General features: G+C 41.2%; 1 protein-coding gene across 50 annotated transcripts in view; it reads left to right on the top strand.

Moving 5' to 3' along the window:
* The window catches only part of RBFOX2 (RNA binding fox-1 homolog 2), a 170118-nt gene that overhangs the window by 133402 nt on the left and 14829 nt on the right, over positions 1 to 21887 (top strand). For 17 of the 50 annotated variants that reach the window (XM_077783381.2, XM_085568694.1, XM_077783380.2 and 14 more), the window contains 5 exons: positions 8507 to 8599; positions 11341 to 11401; positions 13775 to 13828; positions 13963 to 14055; positions 15158 to 15290. In XM_077783381.2, coding sequence (XP_077639507.1) covers positions 8507 to 8599; positions 11341 to 11401; positions 13775 to 13828; positions 13963 to 14055; positions 15158 to 15290 — 434 coding nt within the window. Of the gene's footprint in view, positions 1 to 8506; positions 8600 to 11340; positions 11402 to 13774; positions 13829 to 13962; positions 14056 to 14674; positions 14743 to 15157; positions 15291 to 17208; positions 18888 to 20614; positions 20655 to 21887 lie in introns of those variants that run through there. The other 33 variants (XR_014951890.1, XR_014951889.1, XR_014951891.1 and 30 more) reach the window with 13 other exon arrangements.

Below are 21887 nucleotides of genomic sequence, written 5' to 3'. Positions count from 1 at the left end.
TATTTTCTTCCTATAGATATATTAAGAGACAAGTTTTGTTGAGGGTTAATGGTAATTTATATCTCTGGAGATGAGATTTCAAATGTTGTTCAGGTCAGCTGCAGAGAGATTCAGTGGTCTCTGTCCTAATTGGCAATTGGTTCTCATCACGTAACCAGTATCACCACAATGACAAATTGCTGTGATTCTCTCTCTGCCCAGGAGGTTCAGCACTGGAATAGCAGGGAGTTTTGCAGGTCAGGAGCGAGGTGCATTGCCAAAGCTCTATGGGGGAAGCTTGCACAGTGCATGTCTATACTCTGCTTGACTTAATCAATGCTAAGATTCCCATTTTCAATTAAAACAAAATTTCCCTCCTTCTCACACACACGTGTGTGCACATGTGTGCATGCACACAAAAGGTTTTGGAAGTTGAAATTCAGCTAAGCAGTTTTGGTTTAGAGTCTATGCCTTTTGCTTGGATTTGAGGTCCACAGTTTTTATGTGGCCTCTTTGCTTCAACATATATTCTGGGGTATGTTCACGTTCAGAGCCTTCTGCAAATTTCCACCCATGTTGCCCAAGATGCATTCTGAAATTCTTCAGCCCTGTATTACCTGGAAACCAGAAAGCCATTGATCTGTGTACAAAAGACATGAGTTTTAGCCCTTTCCCCCATCCTCTACTTCTCCTTAATACCATGGTTTTCTCTTGTTTTGTTTTATAACAAGACAGTCTGAACAAGTAAATGTCTATATGGCTTATTTAGAGTTTTACTTCCCTGCATGGTTAATCTATATGCTTTACCAAAACAATCAGCTTTTCTGAATTTGTAAATATTTATTCTGCTCTCTGCAGTTCTTTTGATATTTATAGGCCAAAGCTACCTGTGAATTACTCTAGATTTTAGTCATTATTGTTTGGTTTTGAGAATAGCCTCTGGCCTCTATCAAATCCCTACTTCTTCAGATATAATTGCAAAAGAAAGAACAAAAATAACTGGCCTGGCACAATGTTCTTCATATCCCACTGCCTGTGCTTTTCAGAGCAGTGCTTTCCTCTTCACACATGAACTTCACTCTCTCTCTTTCTCCCATCCATACAGCCCTGTGTATTAAACATCCACGGCTGCCCTTTCCCTTCTAGGCAACATTGACATTGAAGGCTTTTCCATGAAGACTTGATTTATGACTATGAAAAGTACCTTCTTGTGCTCTTGCTAAAGCCCAAGGCTTCTGGTTTCCAGTTAAAACAAAAATTATTGCTGAAGAGTTCCTTGATGAATGTTACCCTGAATCCTTAATAAATATTTGGGGGAAAAAAAAAAAGGAGATATGTTCTTCTAGTCTTCATTAGCCATGCAGTTTTCTACTGCTTTTTTGTTGTTTTGCAGCAAAAAGCAGTTAAAAAACTGGTAGCCCGTATTGAAGGATGTCCAGAATTTGAACAGAATGATAAAACAGCCAAAGAGTTATTTCATGGTATCTTTGCATCCTTCTCACCCAAAATAATTCCTGTTTTAAAAAGAATGCAAGATTCTTCCTGCTTAGCATGAAAATGGGAGGCCCCAGTGTTTGAGTGGGGTGTAGCTGCACGAAGCACCTGGTATTCACATAATAATGGAAAAACAACAGTTTGGTGATCTGATGGTGAAGCAAAGGAAATGGATCTTTCTGGAGGCCACTCACTCACTCTTGGGTTCTTCCTCCACCTTAGGAAAAAAAATCTGAATGCATTTTCCTGCCCTGTGGTTTCCATTCTAATCTAATGATATGAAACCTCTCTCTCTTCTTCTTCTCCTCCTCTCTCTTGGGAATCCGAAAGCAGATGCTCCTGCTGCCTGCCTTGTGCTGTGTTCTCAATGCTCCCTTCCCTTCCCTGGGTTCCTAAGGGTTGTAGTGTTTTGTGTATATGTTTTGTAAATATTTTAAAGGTACAGTGGTAAATCCCAAACTGCCCTGGGTTTGCCCCCAACCAGTGTACGATGGGGTTGAGCAGCGCTTTGTCCCCCAGAGCTGTGGCGGGAGAACTCTACTGGGATCACTCCAGTGCTGGTCAGTAGGAGGGATTGGAGGAAGTGTTCAGGTAGCATTCCTCATTTTGAATCCACCTGAGATGACCAGGCAGTTTTCTTCGACAGCCTGGGGAAGCTCTATCAAACTGGCTGCATCTTCAGGATTTCTGTGTACTTTAAAGTTTGGTGACCAAAGAGATCTGGGTGTGTCCATCACAGCCACCTCTCACCTCATGTTCTTTCAGAAATGCTATTTGTTGACTTTCTCTATCACAGCAACGTAGGAGGCAGTTAATGAATTTTGCTGATTCTTCTCTCAGAACAATGTGAATTCTTGTTTTGTAACTTGCTTTCTTTCCAGATTCAGTCTGTTTAGTAGGAATATATGGGCCCTGGTAGACCTCACACTGATTCTGCTTTGCTGTGTGTGAGAAACAAGATAAAAACTTTAAAAATTCCTTGAATTACATTTTGTTTTCTTCTTGTTTAATAGAATGACATCAGTCTTCCCTTTATGTGTTTGGCGTTTTTTGCTTGCTTCCAGGAAACTAGCTGTTTGTTTCATTTATCCTGTTTACCATTACATTTCTAGCTCTAACTGGTATAAGTGCCTTTAAATAGCCTTCTGCCTCTGGTTGCAGTTTACCAAGCACTTCACTGAACCGCGAATAAAACACCTCCAGAGGAAGTCGAGAGGATTCCTGCTCCTTTTGTTAGTGGAGATGCATCCTCTAGATGCATATTTTGCACTATTGTGCTGAATCGAACAAGTGGACATATTTGCAGAATTAATGCAGTCTGCCTGTGTAATGAGTACCCTGTGGCATTTATAAAACTGCAGGGGAAGGGAATCCAAGCTCTTTGCTCACCAGCTGTGTACCATGTGGCATTCTAAGATGTGCCCTTGATGACATTCAGAGACCAGGAGTACATAAGCACACAGCAAAATCTTGGCTAAATAGGGAGTGGGTGGTTTTTTGTTTTTTTTTTTGGGGGGGGGTTGGTTTGTTTTTTTTGGTTTTTTTGTAGCTTTTAAATGGTAAGAGTTCATATTTGTGTAGAGGGGGTCATGGTTTCAGGATGCTGTAAGTTTTATGTCCCTCACTGATTTCCACTTGCAAGACTCAGATTTCCAAGTTCTTGTATAGGACTATAGTGTCTAGAAGTTGTTCATATTTATTTTAAAAATTAGTTGTATAGTGGGTTATGAGAGAAATTGCATCTGCTGGTGTTATGTAAGTAAACCTATGCTAACTAAAAACTTTTGTGGAAGCTGTGTAGACTTCTAAGTTTACGGTTAACTGTAGGTTAAGATAAGAATGTGAATAGGTTTTAATAATGGTGCCTTAAAGATTGTAAGTTTGCATGTATATTTGTTTCTTCTTTAAATTGATTAGGTGCTTTGAATTGAGCCATCCTTGTTCTGGATCTAGTTTCCACTAAGTGGAAAGCCCCTTATTGCATAAAATAAATTAATTAGAAGTCTTGTTTTCATTTTAATTCAGTTTTTATATTTTTTGTTCAGATTTTATCAGTTGAGCCAGAAATACAGTGTTATTAATATAATGAGGTTTAAAAACAAATTAAGTACTGGTGACCAGTGTCCCTTTATCCTAGTTCACTGCTTTCATGCCTTGAAGTCTGCAATACTGAACTAAAAAGATCAACTAGTCCATACACTGAACTGATTTATTTAAACTTGAATTTCAGGCTGAAGTTTATGGTTTCATACTATAAGCTGATGTACTGCTCCTGTGGGAGTGCTTTTCCAGCAGTGCTCATTTCACTGTGTAGGGAGCTGGATCTAGGTGCTAAATTAGCAAGACACTGATGCAGCAGGGAGAGAAATGAGCTTGTCTTCAGCCAGTTCAGACTGTTGAACTCGCAGACCATGCAGTGAGATCCAGGATCAGCTGAAGGGAGGAGGAACATCACACACCTGGGGATGACTGGGGCCATGAAGCCGCTGTCCTGAGCTGGCTGGAGCTGCTCTGAAGTCCCAGGCTTTTGCTGCCCAGCAGTGCAGGCTGGGCTCCCACTCCTCGCTGCTGGCCTCTGCCCCCTCTGCTGCTTTGCAGCAGGGATTGGCAGCGGAGCAGCTCAAGCTGGATTGTGGAAATTATAGAGCTTGAAAATAGCCCTGCATGGTTTTTTGAAGATACATTTACATTTTTTCAGTCAGGTTAATTTCTGCATCTGATCACCAGATTGCACAGGTACACAGACACGTGTATGTGCCTTAATGCCAAGTGTGGTATGGGGGCCAGGAGGAGCTGGAAGAGCTGCTGAAATGGTGGCAGCTTGGTTTACATAGATGTTTTCACCAACTTGAAGGGTGCATTTGTGTGTGTGACTTCAATAATTTGTTTCTGGGTTTTGTGCTGTGCTGCTGTCAGTGCATTCAGTCCTGCTCATCTCAGGTGGATTATAGCTGAAACCCTCCTACTCTTTCCAAATGCCTAGGAAACAGGTAGCCTAAACTGCTGCCTCTTTGGCAATTTTTTTCAGGCTTCTAAAAGTTTAATATGGAAATAAGGGGAAAAAAAAAAAAGAAAAAACTTGGTTAGAAACAGGCACAGCAGCAGATGACAGCAAGTCTGGTTGCTGGCTGCGTGCTCCAGTGGTACAAGACAAAGACGCTGCTGCTGAGGTGACTGGTCTAAACTCCATGACGAACAAAGGGTTAACAATGCATGGATTTCAAGGGGCTCTGTTTAGTTTTCTTTGGTTTTATTTCTTTTTTTATTTTACTTTATTTTATTTTTGTTGTTGTTTTTTGTTTAATTTCTGTGTTCTGGCCACACCCAGGAGAACCGTCTGGTTTTGATTTCTCCCTTTACGGTTACATGGTAAATTTTCTTTCTCATTCTTCAGAGATGGAAACGTTCAAATACTATATATATATATACATTTTTTTTTTTTTCACTGCTCATCATGTTGCTTGTTATTTATTGCAGAATCTGAGGCCAGACTAAAAGGGTGACAGTTACTCGGTCTCTTCAGGTCCTTTCAATAAACCGTTGGGTAAAAAGGGGTTAGTCTGGTACTGCAAATTTCTCACCACTCCTAAAAATGTTTATTGAAATTTAGTGTTCGCTGGGTTAAACTTATTTTCTGCATGGGATAAGTTTGTTGCAGTTGCTGGTGGGGAGGAATTGTTGAAAATTTCAGCCTTGTTATCATAACAATACTATTAAACTCAAATAATGTGTATAATCTAAATTTTAGAAAACCTAAGTATTGTTTTCATCCAGGATCTTCCCTTCCTCTGACTCCATACTTATTACTATGGAGCAATCCAGTATCAATAAAGCCAAGCTAGTAAATATTGGATACCTGCCCCATCTTTTTTTTTCTTGCTTTGTTTCTTATTTTTTTCTTTCAAGGTCAAGACAACCTTGCTGAGGGAAAACTGAAAACTATTTGTTGCTTATGTGTTTACGTACAAATTAATCCCTATTCTTTACAGGTCATCTGTGAGAAGGAATAAAAAATATATGTATGTTTGTTTTTCTCTTCCACTTCAAAAATGTATGTTTATATATATCTAATTGCTAGTTTTTAAACTTAGAAATAACAAAAATGTCAAGTGTGGCTCAGCTGTTTTTCCTGATGAAAATTTGAATGTCTAAGAGATGCATTAATATGATAAACTAAGAGGACACAAATACTAACTGCCATAGTCAAATATGTAAAGTATTAATTCAGTATTGACAATAAGTGGTGCTCAACAAAGAGTTGCACAAGCTAAGGGCTGATCTGTCAATAAAATGCGATTAATTAGTTATATTGTTCTGAATCAGATTAATTCTGGTTTAATTTACATTGTTAATTATATTAATATAGTCTGCAAGTGGATCGTATGCTACCTTGAGTTAACTTAATAAAAATACTGAACATTCCTACTCAGTTTAAAGATATTTAATGATAATGTATTTTTTAAAAATCCCATACAGATGTTACTAATTGCAAGCAGATGTGAATTAAAATAGTCTTAGTTTGGTTCTAGCCTGCACAGATTAATGTCTAAAGAATTGCTTTCCATCTGCACTCCAGCTTTCAGTTCACATCATCACTGAAGACATAAATTTCGTTTGTTCTCCACAGCCTTGTCTAGAACAAACAGAAATTTTAATGCAAAAAGAGAAGAGGGAAATAGAGATGCCTGTTGCAGTCTTTACCTCCCCTCATCCCCCAACCTTTAAAGAATGTTTTTTCCCCACTTTACAGAGCCAGAGGGAAAGGTGTTGCTCTATTTCTCAGGCTTACCTTTCTCTGTAGGGGCTCATTAAAGCAGGCATAGCACCCTATTCCTTCATAATCAGCTGTGCTATTACACCCCCTGCACCCCTCTCAGGTCTCTGCAGTATATTTGAGAGTTATATGCAGTTGGGCTGTTTTATTAGCCCGTGTCATGTAGCTCTGATTTTAATTCATTTAAACAGGGAATGTCTATGCTGTTCTGAAAAAGGCATCAGTTTGTTATTTATATAGCTCTTTATTTATAGCTGGAGAAATTAAATTATCTGAAGCTTTAGATTATTGGGTTGGAGCCCAAAGGAGCACTTTTGTTGATCTCAGCATTGCAGTACTGGCTAAAACCCTTTATTATTGCTGTTCAGGGGGAAGGAAAAAAAAGTAAACCTTCCCCCTCAAAAAACCAGTAAATACCACCCTGCATTTTACAAATTTGTGGCAGTTTTTTGCTGGAAACCTAGCTGTGGATGATGAGGGCCAGCTTGTCACTTAAACAGCTTGGGCTGTTCAAGATTAGTGTTGTAAAGACCTTTAAAAAGCACTTGAAGAATAATGGCTTGCTTGTGTCTCATTGCTAACAAAGCTTAGAAATCAAAATGCTTTCTGTTTTTTGGGCTGTCCAACCCAAATACATACTGATCCCAAGGTGCATGAAGGAGGTTGCCTGGCTAGCATGCCCCTTCCCTGACAAGCACAGCTGTAGATCACTCTCACAACCTACTCTTCAGTTAACATTGGGAGGGAGTTTCTATTGCATCAAATACAAGCTTTGTTGTTCTGCTCCTGAGGGTACTGGAGCCAGTGGAGATTACTCTCTGTACATTAAAGCAGTATTTGCTTTATACCAAGCCACAGGAGCCAGTTATTGCTGTCGTTAAAATGTCCTGAAAGCAGAATGCAACAATGCTTTTTGTTTGGGTCCAATCTCTCTAATGGCATGAAGAGTATCTCATCACGGTTGTCTGTATTAAGATGCCATTTGCTCCTAGTTAAAATCCTAATTCATTTTGTCATGTTGGCTCTCTCTTAATGTCAGTGCACTCACTCAGCTCTGTGGAAGGAAGCATGGTCTCTTACCCTGCCCTGTTATACCACTGCATGAGCTGGCAGCAGCATGAGCATGTGTAGGACAGGCATGTGTTGCTTGTGCCTTCATGGGTGTGGTAAACCTGAATTTGTCTAACTGAAGTGACATTTTGGCAGGCCTTGAGCCATTGTGGTTGCTCCAAGCAGGGCGTGTGGATTTTTCTGGAAATTTCATATTCTAACTAGGCAGAGGTCTGTTGCTATCCACAGCACAGAGGTTGCCATCTCAGAACAAAGCTGGGTAAGATGGGTAGCAGGGAGAGGTAGCAGGGGATCAGCAGTGTGATACAAAACCTGCCTTGACCAATGAATCGGTATTCAGGTGTTTAGATTTACAGTCAAACCCACCACAGTACTCAGAGATAAGAATATTCTGGAACTACAGTATGTGATATTCTAAATCTTCACATTAAATATGCTTATTGTGCCACCTGGAAGCCTTGCTTACTTTCAGGGCCCCTTATATCATTGGGGAAGTTACAGATTTAGGAGTAGGCATGAGCTGTGCCCTGAAGAGCTTACAAGGGATGCTTTACAAAGAGCCCTTCCTTTCAACTGTGTTCTAAGGTAGGTAATTATTACTGTCTCCATTCTACAGGTGGGAAAAGCAAGGTTCAGTGTTTGATTTGCCCAAAGCTTTGCAGAATTCTGGTGCCAGACATGAACTCAGATTGCTGCTCACTCTCATAGTACTTTCTCAAGAGAACAAAGTGCTGCTCAGTGTCAATGTCCTGTGCTGTATCTGGGGCAGACGGGGGTCCTACAAAATTTGTGTGTTCATTAAGAGGGGAGAAAAGCCCTACTTGGGCTTGCCCAGCTAGCCTATATCATAGCAGGGTTTAGTGTTTTTAAACAAAAAAACAAACCAAAATGAAAAATTGTCTCGAGTAACTTTGTACTTCTTTTTTGGTCTGGCCTCAATTGCTTTTATGTTTTCTTTTTTTTAATTACTCTTATTATTCTTATTATTATTACAGTTCTTTTTTTATTGATTTTGATTTCTTTCATTTATGAAACATGCATGAACCAACAATGTGACTCTAGGAGGTTATTGCTGAGTTGTGCTGATGTCGATTTCATACTGTGATATTTTTTCTCTATTTACCTAGAGATCAGTATTTCAATATATAACGATGTGCATGTTTTCCCCCCTTCTCCCGCTGCATGCAGGGATTCGGGTTCGTAACTTTCGAGAATAGTGCTGATGCAGACAGGGCCAGGGAGAAATTACACGGCACCGTGGTAGAGGGCCGTAAAATCGAGGTGCATGTCTTCAGTAATTCAATTTCTTCTTTATATTTATTCTTTTGATTTCTTTTTGTGTCTTGCCTCACTTATTTCACATTTGGATCCCAGTCTCGTGTGTGTGTGTGTTTGTGTCTGTGTCCTTCACCTCCCTGCACTGAAATGTATAGAAGTTTACACCCTTTACAGAATATTTTTATTGTTGTTTTGGTTATTTTTCCTTTTTTTTTTCTTCTTTTATTAAGTTTCATTCCCACCCACTTCAAGTTTTTGCCCTTCTGCTGCTGTCTTGATTTTTCCTTTGCTTCAGTTTGTGAGGCTCTGATTTCCTGTTACCAGGCCTGAACAAAACTAACTGAAAGAGTACTGTCCAACTTCTAACTGTGTCCAAAAAAGAAAGCAGGGGGCCAGCCAGTATCCTCTCTTTCCTCTGAGGCCAGTTCTCCTCCATGCAAGTGTGAGATGATGCCTGTGGGAGGGGTGGGGACAGGTGGGGCAGCAGCCCCAAGTGAGCTGTGCTATGTACATTGCTGGTTTCTTGATCTGCCTGTGGTCAAGAACAGGTTTGGTGAAAGCAAATCCTAAAAGTTTGCTAGCTCTCACCACCAGGGAGGAAAGGGTTAATGTTGGCTGGCCATCATGGCCATATGTTGGGCATGTCAGGTGCTGACCAATTTGGTATTCCACTTTGTTGAAGGCTAACTGGCATCATCCCTCTCTCCTTCTTTCTTTTAAAAAAACAAGCACAAACCAAAAAGTACAAATATTGAAACAAAAAAGCCGCCGTTTTTGAGTAAGATGTCTGCATATTTTGCCTTTTTTTTTTTTTTTCTCTTTTGTTTTGTTTTTTTATTTCCCTTTCCGATGGTTTAGCGTTTAGGGCCCTTCACTTGACTCACTCTTTCCATGGTAACTATACACAATGCTGGCGATGGTACGAGTTGGCGGTAAGTGAAATAAAAGTGCTAGAGAAGAAGCTTTTTATTTTTTTTTAATTTTTCTTAAAATTACAAAAAAATTAAGAAAGAAAAAATCCATCTGCCATCTCACATTAACACTACGAAATGTGATTTGACTTGTTGTCCCCACCCACCTCCTTCCCCTTCTCCCCCTTTTATTTTCAATGCTGTTGAGTAATGCCGCCTGGACTTTGGATGTACATATTGTTTTGTAGCAGTCTGAGCTGTTTGATTACTGACTTCATGGTGATTTCCCCTTGCACATCTTACTCAGAGTTACTGAACTCCAGTTTGGCTGGTTTTTATTAATGCACCCATATCCTCTTCTCTCTCTCCTGCCCCTTCTTTCTGCTGCTCTTTCTATCTGAGACCTGTTTGTAGCTGTTATTGTTTTTCTCACTTTTTTTTTTTTTTTTTTTTGCCCCCTCCCCAGTTTATTTCTTTACTAAGTGCAGCTGTTGGTCTCTTTGCTGACTGGTGGTTTCTGATTGGTTCTGGCAATTTTTCCTTTAAGTGCTTGTGTTGCACTTTGCTGTAGCAGCTGATTTCAGGCACTTGCTCCATCTAATGATTGTCTGTGAGACCCTATCCCCTCACTCCTCCCCTCCCCACCCTCTGAATCAATTGTGGTGTGTTTTTTTTCTTTCTTTTTTTTATCTGTGTGTTTAACTGCATGCTCTCAGTCTCATCATTGTTGTTTCCCATTCTTTCTTTTTTAAATGTGTAATGTTTCTATTGTTTTGGGTCTGAAACAAGAGTAAAATGTAGCTCTGGACTCCCCACCCTGTGTATGCCCACCATCCATACATCTCAAGGGCCTGAGGCAGCTTCTATTTTTGTATCCTTTTTTTTTCTTCTTCACCCTGGCCTCCATTCCCATTTGGCATGTGTTTTGATGAATTATTGATGATCCATAAAGACTTCACCCTCCTTGCAAGAGCTTTGAGGCTGACACGGGGCTGCAGTAACTTGGCTTCCAAACTAGTCCATCTTTTCTTTATCAGCACCATCTCTGCAGTAACACCCCACTTGCTTGAGCAGTCAAACCACTTGGAGCTGTGCAGAGCTCTGTAAAGAGGGTGGAGGGCACAATAAACCCAAAAATGATCCAGGTCTGCTGCTATGTATTCTTTCTGTCCCATGAGATTAGTGACAAGGAAAAAAAAAATCTGGAAAGAGATCTGAAAATGGTGGGTGTAAATCAGTGAATGTAAATCATCTAAACAGTTGGTGATGTTCCAGAGATTTCCTCAAGCCTTGGGAGTTCAAATCTAATGCTGAGGGACTCCAGGCTACCTTTTTCTACCCAAGTGTTCTGCCAGTGACCTGCTGGGCCCCAATTCCAGTGTTGAGCTTGAGAAACAAGTCAGCTTGTGCATCACCTGGTTCAATTCCCCTGCCCTGGGCTGCAGAAATTATTTTCCTGCCTCTCTAAGAGAACCTGGACAAAGCATCTAGGGTTTTGCCCTTTTGATCACTGAGCTGTAAATAATCCCATGACTAGGGATGGCAGGGTGGTGGAGAATCTGCACTTTACTCTTGTTGGCCTTTTGTTTAATGCATAATTTTAAAATGCCACGTTTAGCTGTAACTTTTATAATTAAATGGCAACTGTTAAAAGTAATTTAAAGATTGCATTCATGTAGAATTAGCTGTTTAATTTTTTAATTTTTTTTTTTTTTTGCTCAAGAGAAGTATAGTGTGTATGTGTGTGTGTGTGGTATCTGAGAGTTTTTCACCATTTTCTCTAATGATCTGTGCTTCCTTCCCTCTCCTCCCCCTCCCCTTTCTTACTTTTAGGTTAACAATGCCACTGCGAGAGTGATGACCAATAAGAAGATGGTCACACCTTACGCAAATGGTAAGAGAGACTGTACTGATGATAAGCTGAAACTTTTGAAGAAAGAGAAAAGGGAAAAGTCATGACCTCTCCTCAGGACCAAAAGGAACCAATAAAACCTCACAGACTCTAATTTGTGTCATTATACCATTCAGTATAACCCAAAAGTATTTGTGGAGGAATACCATTTTCCAGATGGAGAAGTGGGGACAGAGAGAAGTAGGGACAATGACCCATGTGACTAAGATGGGTGAAGGTGCAAGGACCAGTGAGTTGCCTGCCCTACTCCTGCAAGCTGATTCTTTCTGGTGGGGTGTGCAGTACTACTGTGTCTCACTGCCATCACGTAGATACCTAAATACAAATGCAGAAACAACTTCAGATGCTGAATCTAAGTAATTAACTTAATAACTTAAGATAGCTCAGTTTAGGTTCTATCTATAAAAGTACAGCTGTCCCCAAGCAACCAGTAAAACAGAGCCTTTGCGCTACTTGTTTGCTTGCTTTTTGTTTCAGACTGCCTGTGTTAAGTGAATTTTCCAGTGAACTGAACAGAGAAAGACCAAGTTGTTTGGATAGTGAGGAATCCTGCTTTATTGGGATATTTTGATGGTTCTCTGTGAAGTCATTTTACTTCATAGGCATATATAGCATAAAAAGTCATTCTCCCAGGAGAACTGAATGCTGCTTTGATAAAGAGTTTGAATCAGAGTCTTTGCCGTGAAATGAGCAGCAAAGTTCTTTTTTGTGTAAAAATGTTCCCAAACAGTTTCATCAAGGCAGGAAGCTGCATACAGGTAGTAGCTGGTGTGGCAGTCTGTTTTGATTCTAAAGTAAGACTCCAAACTCAGAAGATAAAATTTTTTTATGTTGCTCTGCTGCTGACTTACTGAGTGGTCCCTTGCAGGTAAATCTTACCTTGGGTGCAGAGCTGGGTGGGGAAACAGCGCCAAGCAAAAGGCTTGGGATTCTGGGTCTCACAGTACCTGGGAAGGAACTAGGAGATTTTGTAGCAAAAGGCAGTACATCCATGGTATATTGTCCTGGAAACAAGGGCATAAATGTCATGCATGTGACTGTTTGGTAATGAAACTTAGTTTACTTGTGAAAGTAATAATGTACAAGAATATTTTGCTTTTGCAGCCAGCAGTTTAAAGCCAGCTTTAAAGCTATGCAAAGAGATTTAGCATTAGACGAGGCTTAAGGCATACTGGCAAGTATGGTTGTACAACTGTTATTAAATTTAAGAGTTGACAGTCCTTTTGTTGCCACCACTGGAGTATTTTGCCATCAGGGTGAGCGGTGCAGCAGCAGTGTGCCTGTACTTGCAGAGGGAGCCTGCACTGCATCTGTCACTGATACTCTGCCAGCAGGGTGGTGTTGATGGGCTGCAGTTCAGAATTGTTCATATGGCTTCTAGAGTGGTTAGAGGTGTTAAAAGTTCAGCAAGTGCACCAGGGCTCCAAGACAAAAGAAGCATATAGATTTATTTAAATAAAAATGCCTCTGTGTTTGCTAGCTGAACAGCTGAGATCTTTCCTGAAAGAAATGCTTTGTGAAAGCCAACCCAGATCAAATTGTTAGCTTTATATCTCTTTTCTCCCCCATTTAGAGAGATGGAGGGGGAAAAGACAGATAGGTTTCTAGATGTGACTGGAAATATGTACCAACTCATACCCATGCTTCTTTAAGCCCTATTCTCTTGTAGGTTTTATCTTGATGATTTGCAGTTCTTGCCTATTATCCAGATTATATTGAAATAATTTCTTTGTGGAGGCTTTGACCTGAAAAGCAGCATAAAGGAGAGAAATACTAAAATAACAGTGAGGAGAAAGTGTGAGATGAATAGAATGATTTGGTTTTATGAACTATAGTTGCGTAATGCAGTTAATGAAGAAATTCAGACACTTGCGTTTTAGCACATCTCTAGCAGGCAAGACAGAAGGGTGTTTTGAGAATTCAAGGCTATAATTTGACTTGCCTGAGATGACAGTCTGGGCCGGTGGCTTTAGAGAGGGCTCGTATCTGCAGTGTTCCCTGTGAAAGTAGGGAGGAATTGGCAGCAAGGCTCCTGCAGGGAATGCCAGGTCGCATGGTGCTCATGGCAAATATGCATATAAGGTAGTTGGCATTCCCACAGCAGCGCCTCTGCCTGCTGCAGATCTGCTGATGTTTTGCTGTTCCCACTGATACAGCGACCTGGACCTAGAACTTGACATTAGGAAAGGGCAGTTGGCCTCCATCTACACCAAGGGGGATTGAGGCAAAGCAGAAATCAGAAACAGCTGTGCATGTGAAGCTGGGGCGCATGCAAGAGACCATTCCCCCTACCCATGCTGCCCGTTCTTCTCTTGGTGTAGATTTTGGCATTCACTGCAGTCTTTGTTGTTTCAGGTTGGAAGTTGAGTCCTGTGGTTGGAGCGGTGTACGGCCCTGAGTTATATGCAGGTAGAGCTTAAGTAGACACTTCCACTTCTGCCATTTAACTGCAGTGGTGTTTGTTTTTGTTCTTAATCTGCTGTTCCTTTATAACCTTTTTACGGTTTTGTTTTTGTTTTTTATTCTTTTTTAAATTTAATTAGCGTCCAGCTTTCAAGCGGATGTCTCACTGGGCAATGACGCTGCAGTGCCCCTGTCAGGAAGGGGGGGTATTAACACTTACATTCCTTTAATCAGTAAGTAGCCCCTGTACTGTTACTGTGCTTGAGTTAATGATGACCGGTTACCCTTCTTCTCTCCAGTCTGTATAATATATACTTGAAAGGATGGGTCTCACTGGGAATGAGTTTACCTTGAGCCAAAGTTAGTGTGCAGTTGCTGTAACTTGTTCATCTGCACTGTCTTGCTGTACTGCTGAATGGGTCCTTCTGAATGACAAGGAGGCTGCAGAACAGGGGGAGGTGTGTGAGGAATAGGCCATTCCCTTGCTCCCCTCCCTGTATTGAAGTCAAAGATACCAGACAGACAAATCCCTAAAGTACATATTATACAAGCTGCTGAACCACGGGTCTGCAGGGCCCCTAGTGGCATGCACCTGGATGCATGCTGGATTGGGTTTGTGCCCTGGGACTCATTCCCTTTCAGTATCTGTTTATGACGTGTTTGTAGATGCCTCTGAGGTTTTACAAAGTTTCATCACGATCTAGTTAACTTCAGTTTAAAGCATAATAATAGAGGCATCACTATATGTGGTGCTAGTTATTGGTCACGCTTGTTAAATGAAGTGGGCTCTCAGTAAACTGGCACTTTATGGGAAATTGCTGCTGCTGTTATATGGGCTATCTTGTCTTTCAGGCTTTAAAATGAACATACAGAGGATTGGGTGGCAAAGAGTGGGAGGGGAAAGGAGGGAAGAGACTGATGTAAGTTGGTTGACTTTAAGGGCCTCTTGACGAATTATTTTAAAGAGCCTCTGCAGTTTTGGAAGAACTGCGTGCTGTATTGATAGTAACTCTCCATGCTTCTCGGACTCTAACCAGACTGCATGGCAGTATTGAACGGTGGGGGGATTTGAGCCCTGTTGGGGTGGGTAAGGCATGCCAAAACATTAACCTCTTGCATGCCAAACCTCTCTGCAACCCTTCTCCCCCCAAAGGCCATGGTGTAGCAGGAAGTGCGTATGGGATGCTTGCTGGGTTATAAGCATGTCCTTCTGCAGGATTGATGCCAAATGTCCCACTGCTGTGGAGCTGTTGTGTCACTTTGTTTGAAGCAGGCGGTTGTTCTCTGGGGCAGAGCTTGTATCCTTTTCACCTTCCACCTTGTCTATCTTCACAGTTCCAGGCTTCCCCTATCCAACAGCAGCCACCACAGCTGCCGCATTTCGGGGCGCCCATCTGAGGGGCCGAGGAAGGACAGTGTATGGAGCAGTGCGGGCAGTACCTCCCACAGCCATCCCTGCCTACCCAGGGTAAGCACTGGTCACAAGAGCAGAGTGCTCTGCACAACCGTGTCAAATAGCTAATCGGTTAACAAAAAACCCTAAAATTGTCTGGATGGTGAGAGTCAAGATCTTGCTAGTGCCAGAGCATACTGCACATGATGGCATCCAGTGGGGGCAAATCTAAATTTTTCTGTTAAGTTCTTGACTGAAACAATTTCCAGTACTTGCAACAGCTTAAAGTGCTGATGAGTTCCTTCTCATAATTTCTCAATTTGTCTGTATATATTTGTCATCCATTGACCCAATATGTTATAGTGCTGCTGAGAAGGACACAAAGAGAAGATCTAAAATTCCTGAAAAGGTTCTGCTCTTTGTACTCCATTTGTGTTTCCATATTCAGGAATGAGGAATATTATCCATTACCTTCATGCCTCACCATCTGGCAGTAGGACACAGAAGAGCCAGTTACCCACAATGGATTTGCTTTCTTTGTTGGAGACAGTTTAAAAAGGTTTAAAACAAAGATTAATCAAGTCCATTAATTTAAAGCTGGGAGCATTTGGGATGTAGAGAGAACAATAATGCAATGAAGCAATGGCAAATGTGTGGCCTTAGCATTCTTTGCCCTCAGATTTTCACTAGTAATGCAGTGCAAAAAATGTTGTTACAAAGAAGTACTCTGCTGTTTAAAAGTAGAGGGAACTAGGTCTGTGTGTGAGTTTTGTTTTGGGTTTTTGTTGGTTTGCTTAAATGTGGTGGAATGACAGATAAATCAGCAAATCCCTTCCAAATGGTCTTTTTTTGTTTGTTTGTTTTGTTTCTGATTTTGGGACGCTTTAATCTTATTGTCTCAAGTTCTACTTGCCATATTTTTCAGGCAATGTTCTCAGAAAGAACAGGAGTAGAAACGAATCCTCCAACACAGAGATGTGGGCTGACCCTTCTTTTCCTTTACACTAGGCCCAAAAGGGAATTAAAAATATCATAAATCTTCTGTTAAGAAAGTGGCATCCATACACATCAGTGCAGGAAGCTGGCCTGATATATGCTGGATAAGCTCACAATAGCTTCTGTAGCAGATTAAGTGATGAGAGCTACTGTGATCCTTTTAGAGTCTAGTCTGATATTTAAAGTGTAGCTCCAGGAAGCAAGCTGCAGTGCTCATGTATCTGTCTAGCTTTGCTCTTTGGCAATTTTGGCAATGTTTGTATTTAATTCACCAGAAGACTTTAAATGAAACCTCTTGTCTAAACATTGGTCTTCTGAACAGAGTGTTTCTTCTGGGTTTTCAAATCCACTTTTTTGCCACCACTCCTAGTTCACATTCTCTATCCTCTAACCATTGCCTCTGACCTGCAACTTGTCTGTCCATTGCTCTAAAAATGGCCCAGTCCAATTTTACTGGGGAGTGCTCCACAGTCAAAGCAGCAAAGCTGAGCTAAGTGCTACCATCCATTAGAATATGAAATATTTGCACCAGGGAGGGGGATTGTGCTTTTCATCCCTGGGAGTAACAGCTAGAGCATTCCTAGCCAGAGGCAGTCATGAGTGGGGCACTGGGAGGGCCTTGTCTTTGATGTAAATCCAGCCTGAGTCCCACATAAAATGTTTATTTTCATTTGGAATATGGGCCAGGCTCCAGTGATTAGCCCTTCCAAATAATGTCTCATGCCTGTGTTTACTGCTATTAAACTGAATTTTTCTCACCCTGCTGACTGATCCCATGTCTTTGTGGGCAGCATACTACCTGGTAAACATTTCCAGGGCACAAGTAAGCAAGGCAGGTTCACAGAGGCACAGAACTGTCCCTAGCCCCAAGCACTGGGATGTAACTACTACTGGTGTTTTTTGTCATCATAGTCTGAATTTCTGCGAGATACTTGGTAGAACAAATTTGATTCCTAGTGGAATAATACAAAATGTGCATTTCAATTCCATGTTGCAGTAACCTGTAGGACAGCCACCACTCCCTGTGGGCACTGTTGACCTCCATGGGGTCAGAGACAGGCACATGTTCCTGACATCTTGTCCTCCACCGTTTACTTTCTTCCTGGCCAGTGGAAAGATGACACCATAAGATCAGTCAGCAACATGAAGGCATAGTGAGTAATGTGTAAGAAGACAGTAAAGTAAAGCTTCAGGTTAACTCAAACCTGATAGAAGGAATTGGTTTTCGCAAACCTTAGCGGTGTTTAAGTTACAAAATTTAATGGTATCACTGCATTTGAGAGCTTAGCAGAATTTTAAAAATACAGAATGTAGATTAATAAAAACTTGTTGGTATTGCCATACTGGATCAGACCGAGCACCATCCAGGTTAGAGTAAGTTTGGACAGTGTCAAATGCTAAACCAGAGGAAGGTGCAAGAAATCATAGCTTTTAATAGTTTTAATATTTATTTCAAGAACTCAAGATTTGCTAATGCATATGTGGGAATGCCCATACTTATGCATGGCCATGGTTGTTTTTCCAGAGAAGGGTTTTGATACCTCAGAAAACAACTGCTTAGACTATTGTAGGTGAGTTGGATAGTCACCTAAACCTGACTTTGAACACTAATGAAACCTTCAGTTTTAACCGAGGTGCCACTTGGTAGATACAAGGAGACATTATAACCTCTGATAAAAAGCACAAGTAAAAACTGTACTGGAATATTGCCCTGATTTGTAGCAGCCATGCTTATTAAATGAGAATGCTAACAAATAACACTTCAGACCAAAAGCAGTAAGAATCTAGACAGTCTGAAAAAAACTCACCTACTGTAAAACTCTCAAAGTTAAATAAGTTTGATAAATTTTATTTCTCAAACTATAGGTTAGTCATTGACTTCTGCATAATCATTAACTACCTATATGAGGAATAGACTTGCCATAGTAAAGAATAATTTCATCTAGGAATGTAAATATATATGAGATTCACTGATTTGAAGCCATAGTAGATAAAAGACTAGATGCAGGGCAGCAGAGAGCTTTGAGGGTTTAAAGTGTTTTTTTTGTTCATTTTCCAACACAGTCAGCTGTTGGTGCACCTAAATGATATGCTGGCTACTTTGCAAAACCAGCCTGTTTCTTTTCCCCTTAGATGTGTTTTAGCACAGCTAGTAGGCTTTTTACAAATTGCACCAAGATTTGACTGGCTGCCAGACTGTTTTATACTTCTGGTCAAGCTACATAATCAGAATGTAGTTCCCAGATAAAGGAATTCTCTGTTTTTGCTGGCATTAAGAATCACAAATATGGATATTCTACCATATAAATAAACCTTGCTAAATTTCAGCCCTTGAAGTTCATGTCAGTCAAATCCTAACAAAAGCAGAGATGGAGGATTCACGTGTGTGTTCGGGTGTTTGGATCCAGGTAGTCTTACTCTTACCTGTTACTAGTGTTCCTTGCAGTTTTCTCTGGAGAGCTGAGGCTAGCGTCTCTTGCTGACAGAAATAGTGGCCTGATCCAATGTGGTAATGCTTATGTTCATCCAACTGATTGTATTTGGAATAACTGTTAAAACTTCTAACCTGTTCATAAACCAAGTCACTTCCTCTGTCGTGCGTTTGCCTTTCCTGCAGGAGCAGGTGGAAGTATCACTGCTAAAACACTCCTGGTCCTAGATAGAGAACCCAGCAATGTAAGTCACTGCCCCAGGAGCCAAACTCTTTGTTATGTGGTTGTAAAAATTTAGCTTCAACAAACATGATCTTATGGCCTGCTTCTCCCTGCTGAAGTGGCTCCCCTCTTCCTCTAACAAGGGTCTCTATCTTCATACCTGCTCCCAGCGCTCTTGGAGACTACAGTAACTTTATCCATTGGGAATGGAGTGTACTTTTCCTGGAGAAGGCAGCAAGACTAAATTATTCAAGCAGTAGCTAACACTGCAAGATTTTTTTTTTGTTGTTTTATTTTTTTAGTAATAGCATGCAGAATTTTGCCAAGATCTGCTGGGCTTTTTTTGTGTGTGTGTGCCTTACAATAGATGGGTGTCTGAGGATGGCAGGCTCATGGCAGCATTTCACATTCCATCTGATGAGTAAAAAATTATAGTCAAAAGAATAGCTAGTGTTCCATACCTTTTTTTTCCTTAATGCTATGGGTAAGTCATATATATCATATCCATGAACATCACAGATGGTGGGGTTAATGCTTTTTAAAGCCTTGAGCAAGTTTGTGTGGAGCTCTTCAGAGGACAAAGCTAGAGGAAATTCCTCAGTATATGAAGCACACGCTGAACTCAAATGGGTGGGGGGCATCCCCTCTCTTCCTTCCTCATCCTTCCCCAACCCCTGTCCCCAGAGTGAGCTGTGTAGTTTTATACTAGTGAATGCTCTAAGAGCAGCTATTTGGGAACCCCAGGCTCTGTTTAACAGTTTTTGTGCTTGAAGTTCTGAGAGAAACAAAACTATGGCTTAAAGCAGAAAAAAGCACCATCCCACGGAAACCCTTCCAGTTGCTCCTCTCTGCTGTGGAATAAGTCATTACTACCAGGGACTCCCACTGCACCTTTCAATTTTCGGATCTTGGACCAGTCACCTAACCTTTTTAGCTCATTATCTCTGCTTGTGAAAGCAATGCATTGTGGGTATTTTTGGTTTTTTCTTTTCAATTACATTTCTCTGTGTTTACTTTGATCAGAATTGATTGACTTGTTTTCCTGAGGTGTTGCATCAGTTCTTTAAGATGCTGAATAATAATACTTTGCATGCTTGTGTGATCAGCCAAATCTTATCGCATGTCTAATGTGCAGGGTAAAAGCAGGTGATGTATGGATGTCAGAAACAAAAGTCATGCAGCCCTGTGAAGCCTGAAAAATGTAATCAGGCGCAAGTCTCTGAACCACACTTCCTCACATAGGTGACTCCAGCCCCTGTGGGATGCCTTCTGTGGAGGGCTCCTCAATTTCAGAAGCCCACTTCATGAAGCCAATGTTTCCATGTGTTTTAGGGGGTAACTAAAATCATTCCAGGAGAATAACCAGAGTAGAGGTTTCTAAACCCTTGTGTCTCTCTTCAGGACGTCAGATCTTTTTGAGTCAATATTTACTGTACAAGATGGTGGTTCCCCTCCGTCTCTCCTTTGCATACTGTCTCCCCCTCTGCCCACCCCTTCCCCCTTTGCATGCCATGGAAGATGACTTGGAGCCGTGCGTGCGCACACACGTTCTCTTGCTGATTTGCTCCTGCCAAAAGCCCAGGTTGTGGATTCATACATCACCTGCCTGTGTAAAACGCATGTGCATGCTGCCGTCCTCAATAACCGGAATGTGTTTTCTGTTCTTTTGTTTTTTGTTTGTTTTTTTTTTTTTTTGTTGTTTTGTTTTGTTTTTTTGTTTTGTTTTGTTTTTGTGTGGATTTTCTGCAGTGTGGTTTACCAGGACGGATTTTACGGTGCTGACCTCTATGTAAGTACACACACCGGAGCCTTCTTTGTCCCCAACCCCTGACAAGCCAGCCTTTTTTTGTTTTCTTTTCTTTTTCTTTTGGTTTGTTTGTTTGGTTTGGTTTTTTAAATATCATTTACTTTAATTTTCTTCTTCCTTGTGGTTATATATATTTATATATTTAGGAATGCAAGCATGCTTCTCTGTCACTGCGCTTGCCCCTGGGTGCAAGACCTAAGCCTTTGGGTTTCCTGATCATTGCCAGGGTCAGTTTATTGGGTGTCCTGTCCCCCACATGCATACTGGTACTAATCAACCTGAGAGATGATTAGCAAATTAAAATTTCTCTCAACACTTCTCTTATTTACATAATTTGGATATAAAAATAACAGGACTGGTTTAGCCTCAGACTTTCCCTTTCCTTCTCCCCCTCTTCCCTCCCCTTTCTCTTCCCTCTTGGGGCCCTTTCAGGTTTGATTTGTATAGCCCACACTACGCTGAACAAGTTGTATGTTTAAAAATTTTCATGTGCCACTGGGACGTGGAGATTATCCCTTTGGGGAAGACACTGGGACTGATTAAAAATGTAGGCTGAGATGCTAGAGTGAAAACTGACATCTCATTTTGCTGGTAGGAATGGCACCTAAATAGGCGAGGTTCTCTCACCTCTGCAGGTAATTGTAAAGTACAAATATGTGGAGATGTTTGGTTACAAGAGTCAGCAACCTCCTCCTGTTTGGGAATTAGCTGTTATACCACGGGAGACTTTGTCCTGTCATTGTCTTTGTCCTACCCAGTCAGCCTGTATTGCAAATCTCCAGGGAGTCTGTGTGTACACAGGTGGGCTGTGGATGGAGGTATTTGAACTGTCCAGTGAGAAAAGTGCTTTCCTTTCCAAGGGAGAGCTGTTGCAGAGCAGGAATATGGTAGGAACTTGCTTTCAAAGCCAAAATGCTCAGTTGCCACTGCAACTCATAACCTGCCTGGCTTTATGAGAGTTCCCAGTTGTGGCGTTGTAGGTCATAGCTCTCTAGAGCTGGGAAGTTCTGTAAAGTTTGGGTAGTGGCAGATCTATCAGCACAAATTTCACAGTCCTGCTCCTTTGAAGGTCCTATTCCTGACACTTATAATGAGGATCCTGGGGTTAGACTCAGGATTTTGGATTTTGTTGGCTTATATGGAGGATCAAGTTCTGGACAGGGGCTTTTTCCAGCCCAGGTAAAGCAGTTGGAAGATGTGCTCTCTGAGATAGAG

Source organism: Lonchura striata, chromosome 1A (assembly GCF_050655825.1).
Source record: "Lonchura striata isolate lonStrDom1 chromosome 1A, ASM5065582v1, whole genome shotgun sequence".
Classification (NCBI taxonomy): Eukaryota; Metazoa; Chordata; class Aves; order Passeriformes; family Estrildidae; genus Lonchura; species Lonchura striata.
The sequence above is the reverse complement of the archived record's forward strand: the minus strand, read 5'-3'. Positions and strand labels throughout refer to the sequence as shown.